The sequence below is a fragment of the Sprattus sprattus genome (genome assembly GCF_963457725.1).
Source record: "Sprattus sprattus genome assembly, chromosome: 10".
NCBI classification, from domain to species: Eukaryota; Metazoa; Chordata; class Actinopteri; order Clupeiformes; family Clupeidae; genus Sprattus; species Sprattus sprattus.
Window position 1 is genome coordinate 13,914,738 of NC_137908.1, and position 24,726 is coordinate 13,939,463.

The 24,726-nt window shown below is 44.0% G+C and overlaps 2 protein-coding genes across 2 annotated transcripts; one reads left to right on the forward strand and one right to left on the reverse strand.

Moving 5' to 3' along the window:
- The first annotated feature begins 3,218 nt into the window (after window positions 1-3,218).
- atad3 (ATPase family AAA domain containing 3) lies at window positions 3,219-13,453 on the forward strand. Its single transcript, XM_080845835.1, has 16 exons — window positions 3,219-3,505; window positions 4,059-4,135; window positions 4,423-4,524; window positions 4,942-5,001; window positions 5,205-5,274; window positions 5,733-5,898; window positions 7,859-7,928; window positions 8,234-8,389; window positions 9,305-9,361; window positions 9,502-9,627; window positions 9,820-9,944; window positions 10,278-10,329; window positions 10,494-10,564; window positions 10,930-11,097; window positions 12,003-12,111; window positions 12,707-13,453. The coding sequence occupies exons 1-16, from the start codon at window positions 3,313-3,315 to the stop codon at window positions 13,049-13,051; spliced, it is 1,947 nt and encodes a 648-aa protein (XP_080701961.1). The 5' UTR covers window positions 3,219-3,312; the 3' UTR covers window positions 13,052-13,453.
- Window positions 13,454-16,143: 2,690 nt separating this feature from the next.
- On the reverse strand, window positions 16,144-24,554 carry tmem240b (transmembrane protein 240b; the record flags this gene model as incomplete). Its single annotated transcript, XM_080845451.1, has 4 exons — window positions 16,144-16,298; window positions 20,764-20,972; window positions 24,088-24,194; window positions 24,519-24,554. 4 exons carry the CDS (start codon window positions 24,552-24,554, stop codon window positions 16,144-16,146), a joined length of 507 nt encoding a protein of 168 aa, XP_080701577.1.
- Window positions 24,555-24,726: the final 172 nt, after the last annotated feature.

Sequence of the window (24,726 nt, forward strand, 5' to 3'; positions counted from 1 at the left end):
GAGCCCAAGTAACATGTAAACTACTCTTCTGCTCTCTCTCTCTCTCTCTCTCTCTCTCTCTCTCTCTCTCTCTCTCTTTCTCTCTCTCTGTCTCTTTCTCGCTCTAGTTCTGAATTCAAAATGGAGCGGGGTTACTTTTACAGTTCTTTGTAATGAAAGAAATATATGAATGCATTGTATACTGTATGTACCATCGTGTGAGGTAAAAAAGTGGTGCTGTTATCATTTTTAGGCTCATTGACGGTGAAACACATTCTTGCTTTGTCCTTAAATTAAACACAATACAACATACATATTTTAAATTCAGGGTTCCAGCACACTACTTCCCCACATGCTGGAAGCAGTACTTCCCCACTCCATCTTGATATTCTGTGACAGACAGTCGTTTAAGTGTGCAGCTATGGAATAACAAAACTTTGTTTCCATTCAAGAATGTTGCAAGTACAAACTATCTGCTTGTGAGCTAACTTTCATAACATACACGGTTGTTCATTCAGCAGATGCTTTCAATTGATGCACAGGATACAGATCTTAATTAGTGTGTTTTCTTCCTGATAGTTGAACCTATGATCTCTGTGTTTGTTAGCACCTTCCTCTACCATATGAGCCACAGAATCACAAGGCGCACTTTATTCTCCAAGATAGACACCGTTTTGTGGCCCTCCAAAACGTCATGAATAGCAGATTAAACTCAATTTGCCGCTGTACAGATGTCCTGGCTGGAAACTCCCTTGAAACAGATCCCAGGATGTTATTATTTCACCGTGGGAATGGGCACGCAGATCATCTGGAGGTTGGAAGCCAGTGTTTGCTTAGGCCAGTGCTTCAGGCTGAGGGATCCAGGGGAAGAGGTTAGGCTTAGGGGGAGTCTTGTCTAAGTGAGGTGTTGGTACACAGACAGCTGATCAGACCCAGGGCTATCTGTTATCACTGATCTCTGTGCCCAAATCCCACGTAGAAAACTGCCATGCCAACCCAGAGGACTTTAAAGGGAGATTCAGTTTCAGTCAGTAGCTCATAGGAAGACGATAATATCACAGGTTCAGAAAACTGGAGTAGCATTGGCTTCAATATTACTCGACAGTCCTCAGACCCACATCCCTCTCATTATAAAACTGCCTGAAACTGGATGATCATCTGACACTCCAGTGGTTAAGGATATTTTGAGAAAGTGATTCAATCAAATATCACACTGACCAAGCCCGTGCTAGGTACTGTGGACCGGGATGGAACATCTCATACACAATTTCATGAGACCCCTGAAATAGCAGAAAACCACAGCTGATCACGTAACAACTTCCTTTTCATGAACTGATAAGGAGGAAAGCTCTTCCCCACTTTAGTAGGGTGTTGAAAGCTGATTTTAATTTGCAACAGATTACCAGGAGACATTTACAAATTTTGAACGATATACTTAATTTTGGTGATGACACAAACCTAATACTGGTCGTATCCTAACTAACAAAAAAGGGACCATGATTGTTCTGGTTGACCATACAGAATAAGATATCTTTATTGTCAACATTGTGGAAACTCTTATCGTTGAGGTCGGCCAAAATACATGCATACATATCAGTCAACCAGACATAGAGGCCAGTGGTGTAGTCCAGGGTATACGCCGGTATACGGAGTATACCCACTTATTTTTCGGTCAGCATTGCTTATACCCACTTTTCAAAACAGGGCGTTTATCCTGTGCTGTATGGGCTGCTTAAAAAAATTAAGAGTATACCCACTTCTCCAGGGACCACTACACCACTGATAGAGGCATAGTGGCTAAGCATTCTGTGGTAGACAAGCACAATGCATAGTTTACAAAAACTTATGTGAGATCAAGCCTGTTGTTGGGGTGTTGTACAAATATGTCATATTAAATGAAAATGAATGATTAATGATGGTGTATTAAGATCAACATTCATAGGAAAGATGTTTAAACGGTAAAAGGTTTAGCACAATAAAGGCATATTAATTGAAAGGTTGCAGTCTCATAGAACCGAGAGACAGGAAACAGGCTACTCCACATCCACATTCACATCCACTCCCTGATCCCACACTCCATATGCAAACCAGCTCTTTATCACTATGTTCCTTGGGGCCCATAAAGGGCTATAGGCTACAGTTTGTTAGTGCTTAGGTGTACAAAGGAATGCAATTATCTCAGTCACACACACAGGAACACACACACACACACACACACACACACACACACCATATGCATGCATATAAACGTACCCCCCCAAAAATATATCATTCTTATTGCCTCTGTCTTTCTCCTGCTCTGCATTAACTGCCTGTCATATTTGATTTGATTAATGACATTTCATTTCATGTCATTAGATTATGATAAAGGCTTTCACAGGGTGCATCGTTAGATTTTAAGGAATCGAGTATAAGGAGAGACCTGGAACATGCAGTGCTGTGAAACTCATAGAGCAGGACAAGGCAACACCACCAGTAAGGCATCTTCCTAGAGCAATTGCACCATCTAGTGTTGTAAGTGAGTACGGCACTCATGGTAACTAATGTGTTTGTGTTTTCCTCGATATGATAAAACGGACAATGCACAAATTGATGGCAGTGAATGTGTGCTGGCCTCTGCAGGTTTGGTATAGCTAGTGTGTGTGTCTGTGTCTGTATCTGTGTGTACGCATGTGTGTGTGTGTGTGTGTGTGTGTGTGTGTGTGTGTGTGTGTGTGTGTGTGTGTGTGTGTGTGTGTGTACTATAAATATACATATAATAGTACCAGGGTAATTATGATTATGATGACCTGGGACGTATAGCTCAGTAGTTTGTATGAGTTTTATTATTTTCATTATTTTAAAGTTGTGTAATGTATAATACTGTTAATACATGTGAAATGATTATGGTTAGGCCCTACGGTTCTTTTGAAACACGAGTTACAACTGGTAATTCACCGTATGGGACATAGGGGGAGTGTCATGAGTCATGGGTCTCTCATTCATTCCCATTTTCCTTGGATAGAACAAATCGAAGTTTCTATAATAAATTATAATTTGTTCCTTAACGGTTTCCGTACTGCAGTGATGGGTGTGGCTTATTTCCATGACCTCTGTTGAGGACAAGCGAGAAGCCAACGGAAAAGCATGAGGTCTATTTTCAGCCAATCAACGGAGATTTTCATTCGGGGGTAAGATTTACCTTTTTGCACTTGCGCAGATGGATGCAGTTTGACACGCGTGGAGAGGAAGTGTAACGTTAGGAAGCTGCCGTGTGTAGTAAGCGGTGTCTGACTGACAGAGGGATATTCGACACCGGTGCAGGCCGTCAACCGCTCATCTTAGAACCACAACATGTCTTGGTTGTTCGGCCTTAACAGAGGGCAGCCTGAGGGTCCTCCGGAGATGCCGGTGCCGCCACCACCACCTCCGCCGGCCGGAGGATCCGGAGGATCTAGCGGTGATAGACCCAAGGACAAATGGAGCAACTTCGATCCAACGGGGCTGGAACGGGCGGCCCAGGCAGCCAAAGACCTTGACAAATCACGTAAGTTCAGTGTTTCGTCAGGTTATCGTTCATACAATAAAGACATTTGCTAAGCTAGTGAATATGTTCATGGGTTGGTTAGAGTGCAAGGTGATGCACACTGACGAAGATGATGCAACGGACCTCAATTGCAGTCTCATGGTCACCATGAGGATGGATGGTGTCATTCAGCACGTAAATATATAGACTCTAGCTGTGTATCGTCGATGCGTGTGTTATGCTTCAATTACGAGAGGTTCGCTAAGGAATGATAGATCACCATAAAGGTGTTTATAGATGCTGTTCTTCAGGTGTGCTTGCTATAAGCTACTGTCATTGTCGCCGGCCTGTTACTTATTATGCTATCAAGGGTAGAAGTTCAAGGGTCAGTATCAATCCCCTATCATGTGCCTGTGGTCAAGCATGCCTGTCAGTGTCATGTGCCTATATATTAAATGATATGGTCATGAACAAGCTTCACTAATTTACACAAGTTCACTTAAGTTTATGCTAATCATTCAATAAACTAGGTATTTTTTGTAGTGTTTGATATGATTTTCTGATTCTTTTGCAGGTCATGCTAAAGAGGCCCTGGATTTGGCCCGAATGCAAGAGCAGAGTGTTCAAATGGAGCATCAGACCAAGATTAAGGTAATTAAACAAGATCTAATGCATTGTGTGCATAGCAGGGCCCTCAAAAATGTCTTTCTCTGGAGCCTCACGTTGTAAGTCATCTCTTCTGTATTATAGAGTAGCCATAAATGCTCTACCCATGACTGCAAAGTTGGGACAGTGGGTTTCCGCCTAGTAACAGTGATTGTTTAATAGCTGCCACTAGGAAGATTTGAAGAAGATACAATTGATATCTGCTTTCAAACCCTTCAGGTATTTACTCATCCTTTGTAACATCTCACTGACTCTCTCTCTCTGGGTCTCAGGAGTATGAGGCGGCGCTGGAGCAGCTGAAAGGAGACCAGATTCGCATCCAGTCTGAGGAGAGGAGGAAGACCATGCAGGAGGAGACCAGGCAGCATCAGTCTGTAAGACTCAATACTTCTGCTCCACAAGTGACACTAGCTGTTAGCTAAACAGTTGGTGCACCCTCACTTATTTCAACCCAAGGTCAAAGAAGGTCAAATGTCTTTAAGTATCCAGTAGTAAGGAGTGTATTGGTAAACCTCTCCCCTTCAAAGCCTTGACAGAAAAAGATCATGAGATTCTATACAGCTCTGTGAACATTAATGTATGGCAGTTTTTCTACTAGAAGCTGGTTTTGTCTCAGCTAAGAACTTGAACCAAAAATTGGACTTGGCGTTCAGACACTTTGAACAGGGCCATTCGTTAGCATTTGTTCTGGTTGACTTTTCGGGTGGATGGGTTTTTAGCCTGCTAGATTAGCTTTGTTTCATTAGTTTGGTAGGTACATCCAGTGATGGTGACATTGGTGTGTTTCACAGAGGGCACAGTACCAGGATAAGCTGGCAAGGCAGAGGTACGAGGACCAGCTCCGGCAGCAGGTATGTGTTTTTGCTCTCTTTTGACCATTAGAAATAAACGTCACAGAGGACTATTGTACCTTGACAAATGATCAAACCCTAGGTATCCATATTCCGAGGTGCCTTTTATACCGCATTCTCACTGGTGAATAGTTTAGGAAAGAAGTGCCTTGCACATGGATTGGTGTAAATGTGATGGAGACCATGTTTGATTTCATCTGCAGCAAGCCATCAATGACGAGAACATACGCAAGCAGGAGGAGTCTGTTCATAAGCAGGAGGCCATGAGAAAAGGTGAGGAACATGAACACCATCTCCACCCCCACAGACATTATTGGTGACACTGGTCCATCCATTAGCAGTAAGGAGATGCTGCACTGTATTGTAGAGGGAGATGAGGGAATAGTTGAGTGGCTGCTAATAGCTGTTTACGTTCTTTAGTCGCTGTAGTGTCATGGCCTGTGATGCCGACTCTTTTGGTTGAAAGAACCGGCACTGCTTTGATACATTATACTTAGAAGGATGCCAATATCATCCCACCTATGCGGTAAACCAACAACAAAAACTCATAGAAATAAATTAGGGTTACTTGACCTCTTAAATGGAAATACACATGTCATTTTTATACTGCATTATCACTGGTGAACTGGCTATGTGAGCTCATGTAATGTAGTTAACTGTTTTCAGATTATTGGTTAGTTTCAGTGGAGAGGCCTTGAACATTGTTGTGTTTTTTTTCCTCTTCCACACAGCCACCATCGAGCACGAGATGGATTTGCGTCACAAGAACGAGATGATGCGCGTGGAGGCGGAGGCTAAAGCTCGGGCACGCGTGGAGCGGGAGAACGCTGACATTATCCGTGAGAATATCCGCTTAAAGGCCGTCGAACACAGACAGACCGTCCTGGAGAGCATACGGTAGGCACGGACACTCACGCGCTCAGACTTACACACTCACGCACACAATCTCACACACTTAGATTTGCAAACACATGCAGACTGGTAGACTGGTAGACTGTGAGTTGGGGCCATAAACAGATATAATCACAGAGGGATGGTTTGTTGGACATATGGGGCCGTATTCACAAAGAATCTTAGGGCTAAAAGTAGGTCATAAGTGGCGAATTTAGGAGAAACTCCTAAAAATAATGGGCGTGTCAGTCTTAAATGTAGGACTCCTCATTTTTTTTACTAAGAGCAATTCACAAAATATTTTATCCCTAAAAGTAGCACCTAAGTCTAGGACAGCTTAAAACTCCTCATGAGGACTCCTAAGTCACTAAGACCTATTCACAAAAAATCGTAAGATGGCTGCAGCCGACTTGGAATTGATAAAAGACATTGCTTAAACCGTGAAGGTATTAATATTGTCGTAGAATTAGCGCGGGATGCAATGACTCCTTTAAACAACGATGTGTCCCGAAGTGAAATGTTTGGAAACATAAATACAGCCTATTTGGCTTCGCGGAAAACGCAAATGACAACACTGGGAATCAGTCAGCCGTTTAATTCATCAAACTATCAACGCACTGTAGACCCCACATCATCCAACAGTTTATCCAGTTGCCTTTGCCCTTTGGACAATCGCCAATTACACAAGATCAAAGTAAATTCCATGGCGATCGCAGGAATGTCCACACATTACAATAATTGCCCCATCAAAAGATGAGGACGTTTTCGACTCGTGCATTTCAACGGAGAGCGTTCTGCAGCAGTTTTTTAAGAACTTACCAGCTGGATGCCGCTGGGGTGACGGTGGCTATTGGTCCTGGGACCAGTAGGCTTTCGCTATACGTTTCACGTTCGTTTCGCTTGAAGGGCCGTGTGTGCTGATATTTGAAGTGGTCAAGGGCTGGAAATATAATAGCCTTACAGTTTGCTGGGTGCTTTAGTTATTACTGCCTTGATTACATGCAATTGCCATATTTTATATTGATCGTTTTTTATTTCTCTTAACGTGCAAAGTGTCATTCCCGTTGGATGCACAAACTTGTCATCATGCGTGTGCATTCTGCTAACTGCACTGTCCATAACTATTTAATATGACTTAATGTGAAGCCTAGGTTATTCTCTTATTTTCAGTTGATATAGTGGGATTGTTAGAGGGACGTCACGAATGAGTTTTTAATGAGAGAGCCTGTCAACAACCAATCACCGTCCTCACCCCTTCTAAACTCGTGCATGAGAGTCGACGTCATCCATAGCAACGGTGGTTTTATCTTAAGCTTAGGAGTTGGGTTTTATCCTTAGTATGAGTAGGTCTCAGAGCCGTTGTGAATCACTTTTAAGAAATTACTCCTACGTAAAAGGTTTTAGCGCGAGTTAGGAGCACTCCTAGTGGTAAGATAAAAGGCTTTGTGAATACGGCCCTTGGTTTGGATCTCCATCTGCAGCAGTGAAGAACTCTGTTAGCCTGATGTTTTATGTTATGCTATGGATGTTAGTGGGTATGTGGGCTTTTTCGCTATAACATTAGTTTGCTTGTTGGCACATTCTCACACAATCCTACTCTGTCTCAGAAATGCACACTCAGACACACACACACACACAAACCATATGGTAGCCTATCCCAGCGTTGCTTGTGGGGTCCCGCCGCACTGCATGAGTTTGGTCTTTCCCTGTTTTGAAACAAATGAGCACATCTCACTCAGCTAATAAAGCGCTTAGTCATTAACTGATGTGGAAAGTCAGATGTTTTAGTGTGGGGAGAAACCCCATTAATGCAGATTTGTCGGTACCTGGGAGCACAAGTATAGACATACACATATGGCTGTTAGTCCAGGGTGATGTGTAAGCAAATTGGAATTTGTGAAGTCTCATTCTTTTTTCTTTGTGCCCATATGTTTTTTTTTTTGGGTGTGTGTGTGTTCTTTTTTAGAACTGCGGGGACAGTGTTTGGAGAAGGGTTCCGGGCCTTCGTGTCGGACTGGGATAAAGTCACAGCCACGGTGAGCTCCGCTCTCAGTTTAGTGTAGAAATATCAGCATTCACTTACTTAAGTATCGACGGAAAAAACATGAATAATGCTGATAGGATAGATTTGTAAACCTTTACTGTGCTATGTACCAAACACTAGAGTAATATAACTTAAAATATGTTCTTGGTGTTATTCTAATGGACATAATTAGGTTGTTCTTGTAAGCATCAGTGAGACAGAAATACATTTAGTATGGACAAAATAATGTTTTCATTACATTTCAGTGTATGAGTGCTGTGCTAAATGTAACATGCAGTGCCTGCCTCATACCTCTAGGTGGCAGGACTGACATTGCTGGCAGTTGGCGTTTACTCAGCGCGGAATGCCACAGGCGTGGCTGGACGGTTCATCGAGGCTCGCCTTGGAAAACCCTCCCTGGTCCGCGAGACGTCCCGCATCACCGTGGCAGAGGCCATAAAGCATCCAATCAAGGTAGAGAACCTGCTGTCCTGTGGCCCTCTCGCTCAAAGCATTTGTCTTCCCCCCCCCACCACAGTGCCATGGCACCTGGAGTTCACTCTTCTCAAAAATGCTGTGTGGAGATTTTTCTTAAGCTCAAGTGAGCATTGGCCGAATTTCAAGCAATTTTTCAAACACATAAAAAATAATTGAGACCTTTTGACAACCTACATTAGGTTGGCAGGAACTCCTTGAAAAACCTTGTTTAAGAAACCTGTTCATCCAGTTCCTTTGAAAAAAAGTAATTACAGTGCAGTTTAGTAAGGCTAATATTTATCAGATTTATTACTTAAGTCAGATGTAACGCTACAGGGTTAAACATAAACGCTTCAGGAAGGTGAGCGTACTGGAGGTGGAGTTGGGGCAACTAGCAGCACTGGAACACAACAGAACAGCATTGTGGTTGCCCAGGCGATTGCAAGGTCAAAAGTTCCTTTACACAATTCTGTGAAGTGAAGAGCCCAGCTACTTTTTGATAAGCACATAATACCGTGGAAACTGGGAGATTTAACAGCCTGGACTTAGATAAGGGAGCCTGCCACTTACTGCTACTTGTGTGAGTGTGGGTGTGTTAGGGAGGGGGTTGGCACGAGGCCTAGGCTTGTGCTGACAGTCATGAATTCATTTTGAGGAGCTTTTAGCTGATTAGAGTGGCTCTGTCTTACCTCAAAGTTTAGTGCACCTTAAAGGGTTCTTGACCTTTCTTTTCTCTCACTCGATCTCTCTCTTTTATCTCCCTGTCTCTTGCTCTCTACTTCTTCTCTTCCTGTCTTTCTCCTTATTTCTCACTTTCTGTGTTTATCCTTTCTCTCTCCCTCTCTTCTCCCTCATTTTCCCTCTCATTTTACCCCCTCTCCCTCTTCTTCTGACTCACACTCTCTCTCTTAGGTGACGAAGCGTCTGACCAGCAAGCCTCAGGATGCTCTGGAGGGAGTTGTGCTTAGTGTGAGTATCAGCACCAGTATGGGTCCACACATTGAGAACCTCATTGCAATGTTCTTGTTCAACAGTCATCTCCATCTTCTGCACATCACAGCACTCGCAGAAACATCTTTGAAACAAATACCTCTCTGGCCTTTCCCCAGCCCGTCCTGGAGGAGCGCGTCCGTGACATTGCCATAGCGACAAGGAACACGCGGCAAAACCGAGGGCTGTACCGCAACATCCTCATGTACGGCCCACCGGGAACTGGCAAGACCCTGTTTGCCAAAGTAAGTTACCCTGTTACCCTCACCCAAAGTTTACCCTTGCAGGAATGGATCTTCTAGAATCTTTTCCTTGCATATTATCAGAGTCAAGGGTCCTAGCTTCTTTTTATTCTGGTGCAGCACTAAATCCCTGTTTGTCAGGGCTTGGGTGTGCATGTCATCAATAAATCTGTCTAATCACGTCCTCTTGATTAGAAATTGGCAGTGCATTCTGGGATGGATTATGCCATCATGACCGGTGGTGACGTGGCACCGATGGGGCGTGAGGGCGTGACGGCCATGCACAAGGTGTTCGACTGGGCCAACACTAGCCGACGAGGGTAATGCAGCACAGTGTGACGCACATTGTATTGAATTTTTAAGTGCCGTTTTTAGTGAAAATTGTTTAAGCATGGACTACATATTGCTACAAGGCTACTTAAAGACAAGGCAGCAGCAAACTTACGTATGGAGGGGATAATTTAAACTCCAACCAGTTAAGAGAGGTAGATAAGAGAACAACTGTTTGCCATAACCTTGAGTTTTAATGAGATGCCCAGTGCTAACTGATCTCTCACTCTCTCTCTTTTTCTCTCTATTTCTCTTTCTTTCTCTCTCTCTCTCTATTTCTCTCTCTCTCTCTCTCTCTCTCTCTCTCCCTCCCTCCCATGCAGCCTTCTGCTGTTTGTCGATGAAGCTGATGCATTCCTCCGCAAAAGATCCACTGTGAGTTGCTGTGTGTCTTCCTTCCTGTTTTTCCTGCACTCTGTCCAAACATTGTTGATGCTTAGACTTCATCACACCCACAGACATGTCTTTTTTTGTCTATAGTCCTCTCTTTTCTTATCACTCTATTTTTCTGTGTGTCTGCCTTTCTCTGTCATATTCAGGAGAAAATCAGTGAGGATCTCAGAGCTACACTAAATGCATTCCTGTACCGCACTGGAGAACAGAGCCACAAGTTCGTCCTTGTCCTTTATTATGCCAACATTAAGTGGTCATCATGACCTTTAGCCTTTACAGTGTCTTCAAGCCAGTCATTACGTTCATTCATTTATTTTGTAGTACTGTAGAATATTGTAAAAGTACTGATGTGTAATGTTCCTGTGTAAAGTAGCTACAAAGCTAACACTTAGATGCATTTCAGCGTTTACCAGTGTCGATGTGCTCTGTTCTTTGGTGTGCATTTCTTCAAACATTTCTGGTTAATGAAAATGGCCTGTTTTTCACCAGTGCATGTCTCCTCAGTGTGTGCCCATGAGAATATCTGTGTTTACGTTTCCTCATTTGGCAGATGTTTTAATCTCTGTGTGCTCTCTGCCTCAGGTTCATGCTGGTCTTAGCCAGTAACCAGCCGGAGCAATTTGACTGGGCCATAAACGACCGCATTGATGAGATCGTCAACTTTGCCCTGCCGGGGCTGGAGGAGAGGGAGAGGCTGGTGCGCCTGTACTTTGACCGATACGTGCTGGAGCCAGCCACTGGGGGGAGGCAGTGAGTACTCAGTCGCTCACTCATCTGTCAGTCAGTCACTCACTCACTCACTCATGATGCATAGATGCACACACATACGCTGAAGCCGACGAACAAAAAGGCTTTAAAGGTATAAAAACATGCACACACACTCACTTACTCACACACACACACAAACACACAAACACTCACTCACACTTACATTTTGGCAGCAAGATTGTAAGTTTCCATTTGGGCAAATGCTTAATTTTATTCTGAACCATCACCAACAGAGTCTGCATCAGGTAGAGTAAGTGTGAGCGCCAATCAAAAGCAGACTGCCAATTTTGGGTCCAAGTGAGATCAGGACGAGGGGGGTGTGTCAAGATTTCCGTGCGTCAGGCTCTGCTCTGCAGCAGAGAGGTACACCAGCAGAACCAAGCCATCTGGACTAGCCCATTAATTACCACTCACTGGGGAGCGGAACAGCCCAATCCCAGCAGCCACTGGGGCAAGGGAGCGAATCAAATGAAGACATCCAGTGGTCTTGCATATTGTCATAGCCACAGTGAATAGAACACATAGGAAAACTATACGTGCATTGAATCATTAGTAAGAGTTTGTTTTTGCAAATGTTTAAGTACAGTGACAGCATTTATTTGTGCCTGTTGCTGATAGAGCAAAGTGCTGACTTCGGGGGCATTTAGTCTTCCTTGCAGTTAACAACCACACTATAGCTATAACCCGAACCAGTTGAAATTCACTTTACTGCATAAAGATGTGTTTAGGATAAGAGTTTTCCTGTATGTTTCTGTTGCTCAACTGGCAGACCAAGGTGCTAACAACACCAAGATCACAGGGGTCAATACCCAGGGAACACTTCCTGATTAGAAAATGTTTATCTGTAAATTGCTTTGAATAAAAGCATTATATTAATTAATCTGCAGGAGGCTGAAGCTCGCCCAGTTTGACTACGGGCAGAAGTGCTCGGACATTGCCAAGCGGGCGGAAAGCATGTCGGGCAGAGAGATCTCCAAGCTGGGGGTCGCCTGGCAGGTGAGTGGAAGTCTAGGCTGACCATTTCTCCTTCACTCTCTCTCACTCACTGTTTCTGCATTTTCTTCTCTGGTTGGTATTTCTTAGTATTTTTGTACAAAGCAGCCAAACTGTTACCCATAATTCATCAGGTCTATGAAATATTTACCACATAAATCATGTACCAAAGCTTCCCTTGAGTGACTTGCCCCCTCTGTTTTTCTGGCTGGTGTTTTTTTCCATCTCAGCAGTGGAGCTCTGTTGTTTGAAACAGAGCCTATCTTACCTGTGCTTAAAAATAACTCAGGAACATGTTCTCAGTGATGCTCTATAGGTGACCTGGCAGCACTGAGAAGTGGGGCACTCACTGGAGTGCAGAGAGGCCTCTGCTCCACTAGGGGGCCTCAGTCTGTCAGATACAGCAGCCCACCAGCCACTCTGGCTGAGTCTAAACATGTCTTGGGTTGCTACTCCAGCTACTCTTTTCCATTTTCCATCCTCTGTCCTTTTCTCCTCTTCCCTTCCTCTGTATTCCTCATATCTTTCTTTTCATTCTTCCTTTTCTCTATCGCTCTCTCTCTCACTCACTCTCATCCATACCTTCTTCTCCCCTCAGGCGGCAGCATACTCTTCTGAGGACGGCGTACTGACGGAGGCCATGATCGACGCCCGGGTGGAGGAGGCGGTGAAGCAGCACCGGCAGAAGATGAACTGGCTCCACGCAGAGGGGGTGATGGGGGAGGGTGGCCCTGGAGCCGGAGGGGCAGCAGCTGAGGGCGGCCTGGGCAAGATAGGCTTCACTCCACCGCAGGCCTTCTCTAGGAACAGTCTAGAAGTAGAATCGCCCTCCAGGGACAGTGAAATGGGGGACGAGCTAGGGAATGGGACCAAATCAGAAGGCAGCTCTTTGGCTGAGGGTAAACCCAAAGCACCGCCTCCCAAGGAAGGAACTCCTGTGTGATGGCCTAGTTTACAGTCCATCACTCCTCACCGTCCTCTCTCCAATAACCTCAGTGACTGAACTCCGGCCTGTTTGTGTCTTAAGACCACTGGGAGCACGGGGAGGATTTGAACCTCGGTCTTCATCTCAAAGAGTACGTCCATCATCCCTATCAGATACCTGCACAAGCGCCACATCACCCGGTCAGAAAGCAGAGCACATGTGACACCACACACAAGCATTGCACGTTGCACTTAATTATGCACTTGTGAGACTGGCGCCAGTGTTCATGACCGGTTAATGCTGTGCCTATGCTGGTAGTGGGTAGGTTAGGGGTGGGGTGTAATCGTTTCTGGTGCCTAAGCACCCCTTTGGTATGGGGGTGCTGCTGCTTTAGGTTCTGGGACCTCATCATCTAATCATCTTAAGCCCAGCACTGAGGAAGGAGAGGAGAGGAGAGGAGAGGAGAGGGATGAGGCAAAGGAGTGCTCTGGGATGGAGCGTGCCACGCATAAGATGAGTGGCATATCAAGAAGGCTGCTGTTACTTGTTTGGCTGTAGTCTGTGTTGATGTGTGTGTGAGATGGGAAGGAGAGGGGCAGCAGGTAGAACTATATATTCATGAGAAGAAGGATGATAAATGGTCTAATGTTCTGTATTTTATCAATTATTTGAATCATCTGTGTTAGTTTACTTGAAAAAAGAAGAATTCTGTGTCACTAATATAAAGAGGATGAATAATCCATTTTATAAATGTATATGGAAATGTATGTTTTTATGAACAGTAAAAATTAATGATTTCTTAAAAAGCCATATTGTATGTGTTGTTATCTCTCTCTATATACATATATAAATGTTTTCTTTGATTTAACTGGACCACCAGCAGGTCAGTCTATTGTTGGTTTTACATGAATCAATGGTAAGACACATGACAAACCATCCAACTTTTATTGAAACAGAGGTTCATTTTCACAACAGCAATATCTGAACAAGGTGACAGTAAGGGAGAGAGGGGACACTGGGGACTTCAGGAGTAGAGACTGAAACAATCCTGGTGACCCCTAAAGTCACATGATCCCACTCAACCAGGACAAACACATTCCGAATCCTAATACACACAAAGCACATTTCTCAATGTAGACACACATCTAAAACCACATACCTCTTACACTGCAGAGACACTAGTTCAGATCTGCAACATTTGTGTCTATAACATGTACGTTTTTGATGTTCATGCACTAAAATGCAAGGACTAATTGTTTTAAAAATATTTTCATCGCTGTATTTACTGCCCTTTCTCTATTACCCTCATATTGAGTTGCTGTCATTTGGAATGTAGTTTCTCTGCATGTGCACATATGTACACTCATTCTTCAAACCGCATTAACAGCCCTCCAATATTTTCGAAAGCCTACGTTCCGAAGCTAACTTACGGGTTTCAAATCTGTCTACCTTATTTCAAACTATGGCTAAGTTAAAAACTCAAGGTCCATTTTGTTGGTGTCAGTTACTGACCCGTACAATCTGGTCTGTTACTGCAAACATAAAGCGGATCCTGCTACGTGACAGTGAAAGATTCTTCCATTGGTTTTCTCAGGTCCGACTCCAACATAAGCAGACATATTAGTGGCGATGTATGTGTGTTAGTTGAAACAATCTCCACAAGGGACATTCAAAGGCAGCCAAAGTAATACCCATAATTCATTAAGTGCATGAATCATTTACCAGAACAGTCCTTCAGTACTTTGCTCTCACCAAACCTTAAGGCCCTCCTCTCTCCCTAAATCCTTTCCAACGTATTGCAAACATTCAGTTTTTACCCAAAACTCAAACGACATAGTCGATCAAAGAAAAAATATATATTTACAACATTGATTTTGACTATGAAGGTTCTTTTCAGTTAAACCCAAACCCTGCTTGTTTAAAAAGTCAGAACCTCACTAATGTTTCATTAGCACCTGCACGTACCCTCCCCCGCAGTTTCTTTTTTTAATATATATATATATAAACATGCGGATTCTCCAAAATAGACACTAACAAACATTTTCCCTGGGCACAAAATCCCTTTTGAAAAATGGAGACATCAAAAATATATGAACCTCGACTCCCTCCCACCTCATTTACACAAACACACATACACACACACACACACACTCACTTTCACAGACAGGACCGATTAAAAGCAGACTACTGCAAGCAAAGTAGACACCTACTCTACAAAAGACCTGCAAGCAAAGGTTACTGTACACCTCCTTCGACATCCCCCTCCCCACTCGTGCTCCTACCCCCATAAAGAACACACACATTCTTGCTGATGACATCACATACTAGAATTCTTTCTAAGAATGGCCACCTAAGGAATCAATGGACAAAACCAATGAAGGCCACGGGAAGGTCGACTGAAGGTTGTGTGAAGGTGGTCTAAGCTGTGCTGGTGTCAATTAGAGGTTTTTGAATAATCATGGTGTTGTGAACTGTCTCACCAAATCCTAAGATTGCAGAGGTGTCACAACTGATGCACCACCACTGACTGGTGATAATAGAGGAAAATGAGAAAAATGTAAAAAGAATATATGTTTTGTTTGACCACAGGAAGAACAGTGCTCCTGTAAAGGAAAAAGCTGATGTGTTGTCAATAAACTAATCAATCAATCAATAGAGGTGATATCTGAAGAAGGTAAAGTTGATGGTTTAAGGTGGATGTGTGGTCTCAAGTGTGGGACGGCAGATGTCTGCCTTAAAGACATGATGGGTGGGTGTCATGGTTGAAGCAACTTGTCTCAGGGGGATGCTTGAACTCAGACCTGGAGAGGGAGTCATGCTGAGATGGATCTTGTAGGCAGTGGCTAAAGAGGAGTCATATGGGCCTCTCTGAGTCAGGGACGTCTTCTGTGAGGGGAAATGAGAGAGATGGATTGGTACGAGACACAGGTGAAAGGTGAAGAGAAGTGGGAGGCCTCTGGTGCAGGTGTGAGGCGAGCCGTCCATCTGTCTGTCTGTCCGCCCCTTTAACTGCTGGAACAGGTTCTGCATGGTGGGCCATCAGGGCACTGAAGTAGGGTGGAGTCAAAGGCGTGCTGGGCCGTGTCTGGGGGGGGGGGGGGGGTCCTGTCTCAGAGGTGGCGGGGGCTGGGGTGGCCGTTGTGGTAGAGCTTCTGCTTGATGTGCACCATGTTCCCCCCAGAGTCCTCCAGCAGCCGCAGCTGCATCCGTCTGCGCAGGTCCCGCAGGTTACACACACGAGACAGCCACCCCCACGGCACTATGTCTATGAGACACGTGGACAAAAGGAGGAGAAATTAGACTTTGAAACTTGTAGGATTCCTGATTACTGATTATGCAAAAACAACTATTATTAGATTAGACACTAAACATTTATAAAATAATACAAACATTACTGTATGCTCCACCTCTATTGCTCAGGAGACAACCAATTGGAAATAAGGTCTTAATGTGGGTGGGAGCAAGAGGCTTTAAAAAGGCTTTTTTCGAAAGTTCATGTATATAGAAGTTTGAGTGGACATTTTGGAGGGGGGGGGGGGGGGGGGGGGGGTCTCTGAGAAAAAGCTAGAATGTGCAGTTTGCATCATTTGTTTGAGATGATTCTAGTCCACAGTTCCAACGAGCTGACTCCAGACTGTGAACTTTCATCGCCTAAGTGACTACTCTCCCTCTGATCCCACTTCCACTAAACACTTAACCTTTTTCCCTGTAGCCCTAACCTTGCTCTGTAGGACAGCAGGCTATTTCATTTTGACTGAGCACCGGTGACGTGTGACGTTAGTGTCATGTATGGCCATTACGTGACCCATGTAGTACCAGAGATTGATGAGAACTTGCGTGGGCGCTCGTGCCCCTGAACTGTAAATCCAGGCCATGCCTCTCGCACCATGGGCCTCTTTATTAAATTGGGCCGATAAATGTGAACAAATGATGAAGATGACTTATTTGCCTGGGAGAGGGAAGACGGAAGAGGGGCGGGGAGGAGAGCAGGGTAGATGGCAAGAGAAGGAAACTTCCCATTTCAATTTTTACTGACGAGACGGAACAAGAGGGTGTTAGATAGTGTGAAGTTAACAGGGTGAGGGAGAGAGAGAGAGAGAGAGAAAAAAGCAAGAGAGATTAATTACTTTCCATAATTGCAATTTTGTAAAATGAAATACCATCCTAGAAACAGACTTATAATTATTATTCAATTCCTAACTCGTTCTGCACTGAGGAATTTAATAAAACATTCATATATAGAGTCCAGCCAGGCAGCAAAAATAGAAATAATTTATATCCAAATGTAGTATATAAGTAGATGAGTATGTTGTCAATCCTAAGTAGATGAATATGTTGTCAATTCTGAATATAGAAAAACAACAGCTTTCTGGGTAGACCCACATCATACGATTTCCGAGGTTCGATTTCTAATTTTACACATAGAGTGAAAAAAAGACTTCTTTCACTCACTGTCCTTAAGTAGAAGAATCCCTGAATGTACCTGTGTTCTCATGTGTAACTTTATGTCCTCATGATATCTACCATTGCCTGACTAAGTCTCCATTGTACAAATTACCATCAAGATGAATAACTAAAATGGTTTAAAAATCATATTAAATCTCTTAGTGAGGAGTGCATAGACAGATCATTTGATGGGTAGACATTGTTACAGAGGTCAGTTGTAACATCTTCGCCACACCACCCAGCTATATCTACAGTCTCCCTAATGCCAGAACATAGATACCAAACAAATGGCGGTGTATGTATGTGCGCACATTTATATACACACCGACACGCACAAAAAGAAAATTAGCTTTTCTAATGCAGACAGAGCTGCCGACAGTTTTCACAAAACACACATAATTTCCCTACAACTGCTGTGGCACCAAAGCCAAATATTTGCTGAGCCAATGTAATATTTGGGGGAAATGTAAGGTGGTAATCCGAGGAAGGCCTTGACAAAGTGGGCCGTGTGACTGAGTCATCTGCTCAATGCCTTGGGAAACATTTGACAGGCCTGTACCGAGAGGAAAATCGCCCATACTGCTGCAGTTTTAAGCAAATGAATTACATTTGCAAAAAATAAATAAATGGGGAAAAAATAAATAAATAAAAATCAGAACTGCCCTCCAACGAATCCATTTCTTGCTGTAATCCCATCAAATGGAGCTATGGGTTTTATGGTCTGCTTTCAGGCAGTTATTGCAGTGGCAGAGTCCCAATCCCTCATTGTGTCCACATTTATCAGGCATCAAATATGCCCAAAGTACTTCATCAAGATCTGGTTTGCTTAATGTCCTATACACTTCTCTGGCATCCTGACACTACAGTGTCTTCTATTGCATTGCACTGAGAAGCACTTGTTATTATTATTGTTTTTATGTTGTTGTTGTTATTGTTCTGTTATCATTTTAGCAATGACCATAAACAATAATAGCACCTTCTGCTGCAAGACTATGAGATAAGCCATTTCCAGATTTCTGTGCGTGCTGGCAGAAAAAACCCAGCTGGCATCGCAGGACGCCAACACTGCCACATATTTACAGCGCAAGAACAAAGACCACTGGAGTTAACACAGCCAAACATGCTTTTGCATGATTACTTAAGCTCACACACATGTTTGTTCACTCGTTTACTCTCTCACTTTGACATTGACATACTGTCTTTCTCTCTCAGTGTGTGTGTGTGTGGGGGGGGGGGGGGCTTTTAGACTGAGAGACTTGCAAAGGCATGGCAAAGGGCCACAGCATAGCCACAACACTGATAAACTGCCAAATCACCACACTCTCCACTGCAAGCTCCTCACTGTAGTTTCGAGGTCACTCTGTATCCATCCAACTCAATCCAACCCAGCAGCTATTACTATCTGCTCTCCCTCCTTCACTCAAACACACTAACTCCCTTTCTCATTTCAACACGCACACACGCGCACACCACACACGCACGCCAGCCACACAAACACACACACACACACACACACACCCACACACACACACCCACACACACACACACACACACACACACACACACACACACATGCAAGTACTCACTTATTGCCTCTTCCCTTTTTGTCTCATACACAAACACGCACACACTGACTCATTCTCTATCTCTCTCACACACACACACACACACACATACACTTTTCCTTGAGCCTACACTGCGTGCCCTAGTGTGGGCTTGATCCCAGAGTTCACTGTTGAGCCAAAGCAGTGATTACCTATAGTCTGACTCATACGGTCCCTCTTTTCTCTGGCCCACACTTCCCTTCTCACTGCTCCACAGCCTCTTTCACACACTTCCTCTATGCCAGCTCCCATCTCAATCCTTCATACAGCAGCACTCCATAAGAATGTCTTTTTTTCTCTACCTCTCTCTACTTCTCCCACCTACTGTAGTGTGGGTTGGCCCTTCAGATCACACTGTACTGCTCCATACACATTTTCAGCATTCTCTCTCTGGAGGTGTGGAACAGCCCCATACAACCTTAACAAAAGTAATATAATCCAGTGACTGCACAGTATAATCAAGCCCTGCAATGTCTCACTCTCACTCACTTATAGTTACCCGAAGACTCAATCACACTCCCTTCGAACACTACACTCATACACTTGCACAATTACTGGCTATGCCATTCACAACTATTTCTCTCACACACACTCAATTTCACTCTCCTCGGATGCTTTATGCCCTCGCTCCACTCTTACATTAGAGGTGTCTTGTAGGGCATTTCAACTGATCAGGACCAACCCGTCAGCCCTTGTCTTGATTTGATGGACCACATCAACGACACTGAAAACTTCAAAGAGCCTCCATTTGACCACTGGCACTCCGCTGTGACACATTTATGACGTGCATACAAAGCTCCAGAGATCGAAGGGACCTCTGGAAGAAACGGGAATCGGAATAAAGTGCCTGACTCACTCACTCTCCCACACACTCTCACCTATCACTCATACACATACGCATCTGTGTTACACTCAGTCTCAAGACAGCATTTTTTCTGCGTCAACCCAGACAATTAAGGCAGAGTGACGGGACGAATCATGCTCTCTCTTCATTGTTAATACCAGAAGCAGAGGCAAATCATGTCAGAACTAACACATTCCAGGGCTGATTGGATCTTGAGGGCATAAAGTGAGCTATACAACTTAATTAATATGATGATGCCATCACCAGGAACATTGAACCAGAAACACAGATTCTGAGCTATTTTGGTCAGCTATATGTTAACCTAGCATTGTTGTTTGTCGTGATTAATCCTGTGACCACTGAGAAATATATTGCTGATATTTACCACCTGAGGGAGCTCAGCAGAAAGGCCTCTAGAGTAGTCCCTTCCAGTAGGAGGCAATACATAGAGTTTGGTTGTAGAGGGGTGCAAATGGTCATGGGACACACTGACAGGCCTGCTATAGGGGCTCAGGCTTTAGGGCTTAGATTCAGCCTGTGAACATGAGCTATTTTGATGTCAGGAGGTTTGTTTCCCATAGATAGTATGGCCAAAAAGCCAAGGGTTTTGGTTACCGTGGTCATCAGTCATGTGGTGTCATTGAGCTCAGGCGACTGGCTCTACATATCTTGGCACCAAAACTGGGAATCATGAAAAAAGATATAGGGGGTAATTTTCATTCTTCCTTGTCTAAAGTAGCTACCATAGCATTGTTTATCGAAATGAAGGGGAATGTTAACCTGCCTCTCTCTCTCTAGGTTTATATAATACCTCCATGCAGCCTCCACAGACTCACCATGGTGTGGGCTGGTTCTCCAGGCCCTGAGGGCACACTGCACCACTCCGTCCAGCCACAGCAGCAGCCAGCTCAGGAAGAAACCCAGCAGTAGGCCCAGCATCAGGTCCATCTCCTGCTTGGTGATGCCACTGCTCACAAAGTAGTTCTCCGTGGAGTCCACCAGGGACTGGTCCCCATCGTACGGGATCACGTAGTGCACATGGTGCCTGGGGAGAGGGAGAGGGAGACTATCAGTGGGTGAACAGAACAGTACATAAATGGCGTAATGGAGGGAGAGATAGAAAGAGGGAGAGAGAGAGGGGGGGGGGGAGAGAAGGAAGAAGACAGAGAATGCTGATGTTTGTTCCTGTGTCTGTTTGTACTATTTTGTGCTCTGGCAGTACCGTAGTGCATTATAGTCATGCCAAAGAAGGCATTTTCCACTGAAATAAATCAAATGAAGAGAGGAAAGAAGGAGAGCGAGGATGGCAGAGGTACACAAGAGGAAGCGAGGAACAGGTAGAGAGGTGAATACCACAGAGTGAGACAGAGGACCAATGAATAGAAAGAGAAAAGAGTGAGGGAAAGATAATTAATATCGCCTTTCATGTGTCATGACAGGGAATAAAGGTTGTGTGAAGAGAGCAGGCGGACCGATTTATGGGAACTAAAGAAAAGCCAAGGAGCTAGAGAGAGGGGGGGGGGGGGGGGGGGCTGGAGGAATGAAAGGAGAGAAAAGGAGAGAGATGCAGAGAGAGAAATGGGCAAGAGGGTGTGGGAGAAACGCTTTAATTCATCATCATTCAAGCAACAAGGCGCTCTCCCTCCGTGCGTTTGCAAGATGAGGAGAGTGTAATGGCTTTGTGGGTTTGCGGGCTGCATAACCAGGGGCCCGCTGGGTCTAATGAGGGCTTCTGGGATGCTGAAGGAATGCATCACAGACAACTGCACCCATAATCCCCTGGGTGGCCAACAGACTCTTACAACACGGGCATGGGCCTAACACTGAACCTGCCAGATAAGCACAATGCAGTAATGGGGAAGGGGGTTGAAAGAGAGCGATAGAGAGGAATGAGAGCAACTGAAAAAGGGGATTAGGAGAGATACAGGGTTAAAGATAGAATGAGAGAAATACCGTATACGAGGAGGGAGGTGGAAGGCAGAGGAGAGAAGAGAAAGACAGAGAGACAATGAGAGAATGGTTCCAGTGAAGGGAGACAGAGAGGAGAAGAGAGCAACAGAGTGGAAAGAATTATCCAAACAGAGAAACAGAGATCAGAGGCAGTAGCTTAGGGAACAGTAGATACAGGTAGATGGTTTGATAGTGTGGCTGAAGCATCAAAGTACACACACACACACACACACAGATACAGATGTGTACACGATAACATAGGCTTGTTTATGTGTGTGTGTCTATGCGAGGGAGAGACAAACAGAACTGGCAGGGTGTGAGAGATTTTGAGGGAGAGAAAAGCCCAATACTTCTAGTTAAGGCCCTGGGGTTTGAGTAGGTGGGATATATGCTGCAGCAGCTCTCTCGCTCTCACTCTCTCCATCCCTCCCTCTCCCCCCACCTCCTTCACCCCTCAGGAAATTCACTGCCACTGGAAATGCCAAAAAACACCAGGGGGGGCTTTCAAAACGAGTCAGCTGTGCAGCAAACAAAATTAGTTACACGGCAGCATGAAGTATTCACAGGCACCAGCCGCCTGGCATCCTCTAAAACACACAGCAGCAGAGATATATACACCCAATCCTCGCTTGCAGCTTTGGTGAGACATTTTCTTATAAAACATGTACAAACATCTTGTTTCATAAAGCACAATGCCTTTAAGAGACCAGCAGAGTCTTAGAATACAGTTACTGGGTGTTGCGTGGGAGTGTGTTTGGTTACGAGGGAGATTAAGGAAACAGTGTGAAGCTCTTAAGAAAGCCCTGACAGCAGCGAACCAGTTGAACAGGCAGACACACAGATGAAGCATTACCTTGAATTCATCTATCAGGGGAGGGTCATTAATATGAGATTTTCAGCTGCTCATACTTTTTTTTTTGCCTCTTAGTGTTTTACTCATCCCAATGGGCCAGGTCATTTCATACTTAGTTAAAAGATACATCCAGTATCTCTAAACAGAGTTAAAAGAAGACAAACTCTTCCTACTGTACCGTTTGGAGGAGGATAAAATCGGAAATGATTCACCCGATTTTCTCTGCATTCACATAACAAAAGCTGCAACGTTGATAGTAGTGTTTAAGCATCAACCAAACCCAATGCAAACAAACTGGTAGGTGAACTCCTTGTTCATGAAGGTACATGCAGTACATTGCATGGCAGTCTGTCTAAGGCACTTGTTCAGTCTATGGCATAGTGGCAAACCACATGACAATGAAGATGCATAGAACAGACACATGCATGAAGGGCTTGAAGCTTAAAGACGTCTATGCACTTTTCCTTTGGTGATGTAAGACTCTTCTTATGAAATTAGATTTTATGAATGGATTTTACATGGAGAGTCCTCTTTAAATAAGTTTCTCGTTTGCAACCTATACAGTAACCTTACACAATCTCCTGGTGGAACAGCATACTTTATAACCTGCGCCAACCCTATGAAATCAACAAGCCATGAAAGAAGACATTATTTTACAGGGTCTTAACTTTGACTAATCACCTATGAACATAGTAAAAAAAAAAACAATGTCCCTACATGCGATATTGTTGACCATCCAAGGAGCTTGGATAATAATGCACACTTGGAGAGCATTGGAGAGCATGTGGTTGCATCCAAGAATGCAGCCCAAATAAAACTTGAGACTGGAGAGAGCATGTCATATTTCACATAATGTGCAAATGAGACATCCAAGGGTTCAGAACAGATCAAATCACACATATGTGAAAACAGCCTTTCTATGTCTAACAAACAATGTAGACATAGGATGACATTTTCCTGTCATGCATGTAGTCAGAAACCAGAGAAAAGACCATACTGGCTAGGTGTAGATCACTACAAGCCTAGCAATCTTGAGGTCTGCAGACACATCCACTCACAGCACTTGACAAATAATCAATAGTTAATACTGACAACTTGTTTAAACAATCCTTAAGCATGAGGTGGAGAAAACTGATATAATTTTCCTTTTTCTATTTGTATTTGTTTACAGTTCTATGTGTAAAGGTAAGCTATGTTATAAAGGAAATGAAAGTAATGCAGGTGTCAATGTATATCTCTAAAATATATTTAAGGCCGGGGAAGAACTTTATTCAAGAAATCATTAAGGAGCGCTCATAAATTATAAGGATGCACAACCATGCTTAATTCTAACAATCTCCGAGCTGTTTTGGTTTACCTTCCACAGTTGCAATGACACACGCGGTCCTCTCCTCTTAAATGTGGTAAGATATAGTTGTGAAAGCGATCCAGAAGAGCGTTCATGTCCGTTAAACACGCTACCGCCTGCAAAGAACCATCCAAGTCAACTGGTACATAACTGGCCGAAAGGGCAGTTTGCCGGTGACACAAACAGAACGCTATAAATTACATTTCAATAAAAAAATAAATAAAAAAAAATCCGCTGTAAATAATTTACATAAAAATGTCCGCGGTCTATACCCTTACAAATACGTCAATTATTTGAAGGGGCCTGTTGATCTAGTACAAGCAGTCACTGGAGTTACATATATCCAAAAGGAAAGAAAATGCACAGAAGTGCCAGTTCTGTGAGACGCGTTACTCTTAGAACTGGGGGAAGTGGGTGTGTAAGCGGAAAAGTCTTCTTACCACTACAATGGCAGCCCCGATAATCATAAAGATCATGGGGCTTAGAATTATGTGCAAAACTTCCCAAACTCGACGGTTCTCTACGTCTACCCTGCAGTTGAGGTTTCACCAATGGTTCCAACTGCTGAAATAACAGCTGTCCTCGGTTGAAGGCGCTCACAGATGGAGCTGCCTCTGGGGCACGACCCTGCTTTCCCTCTCAGCTGGC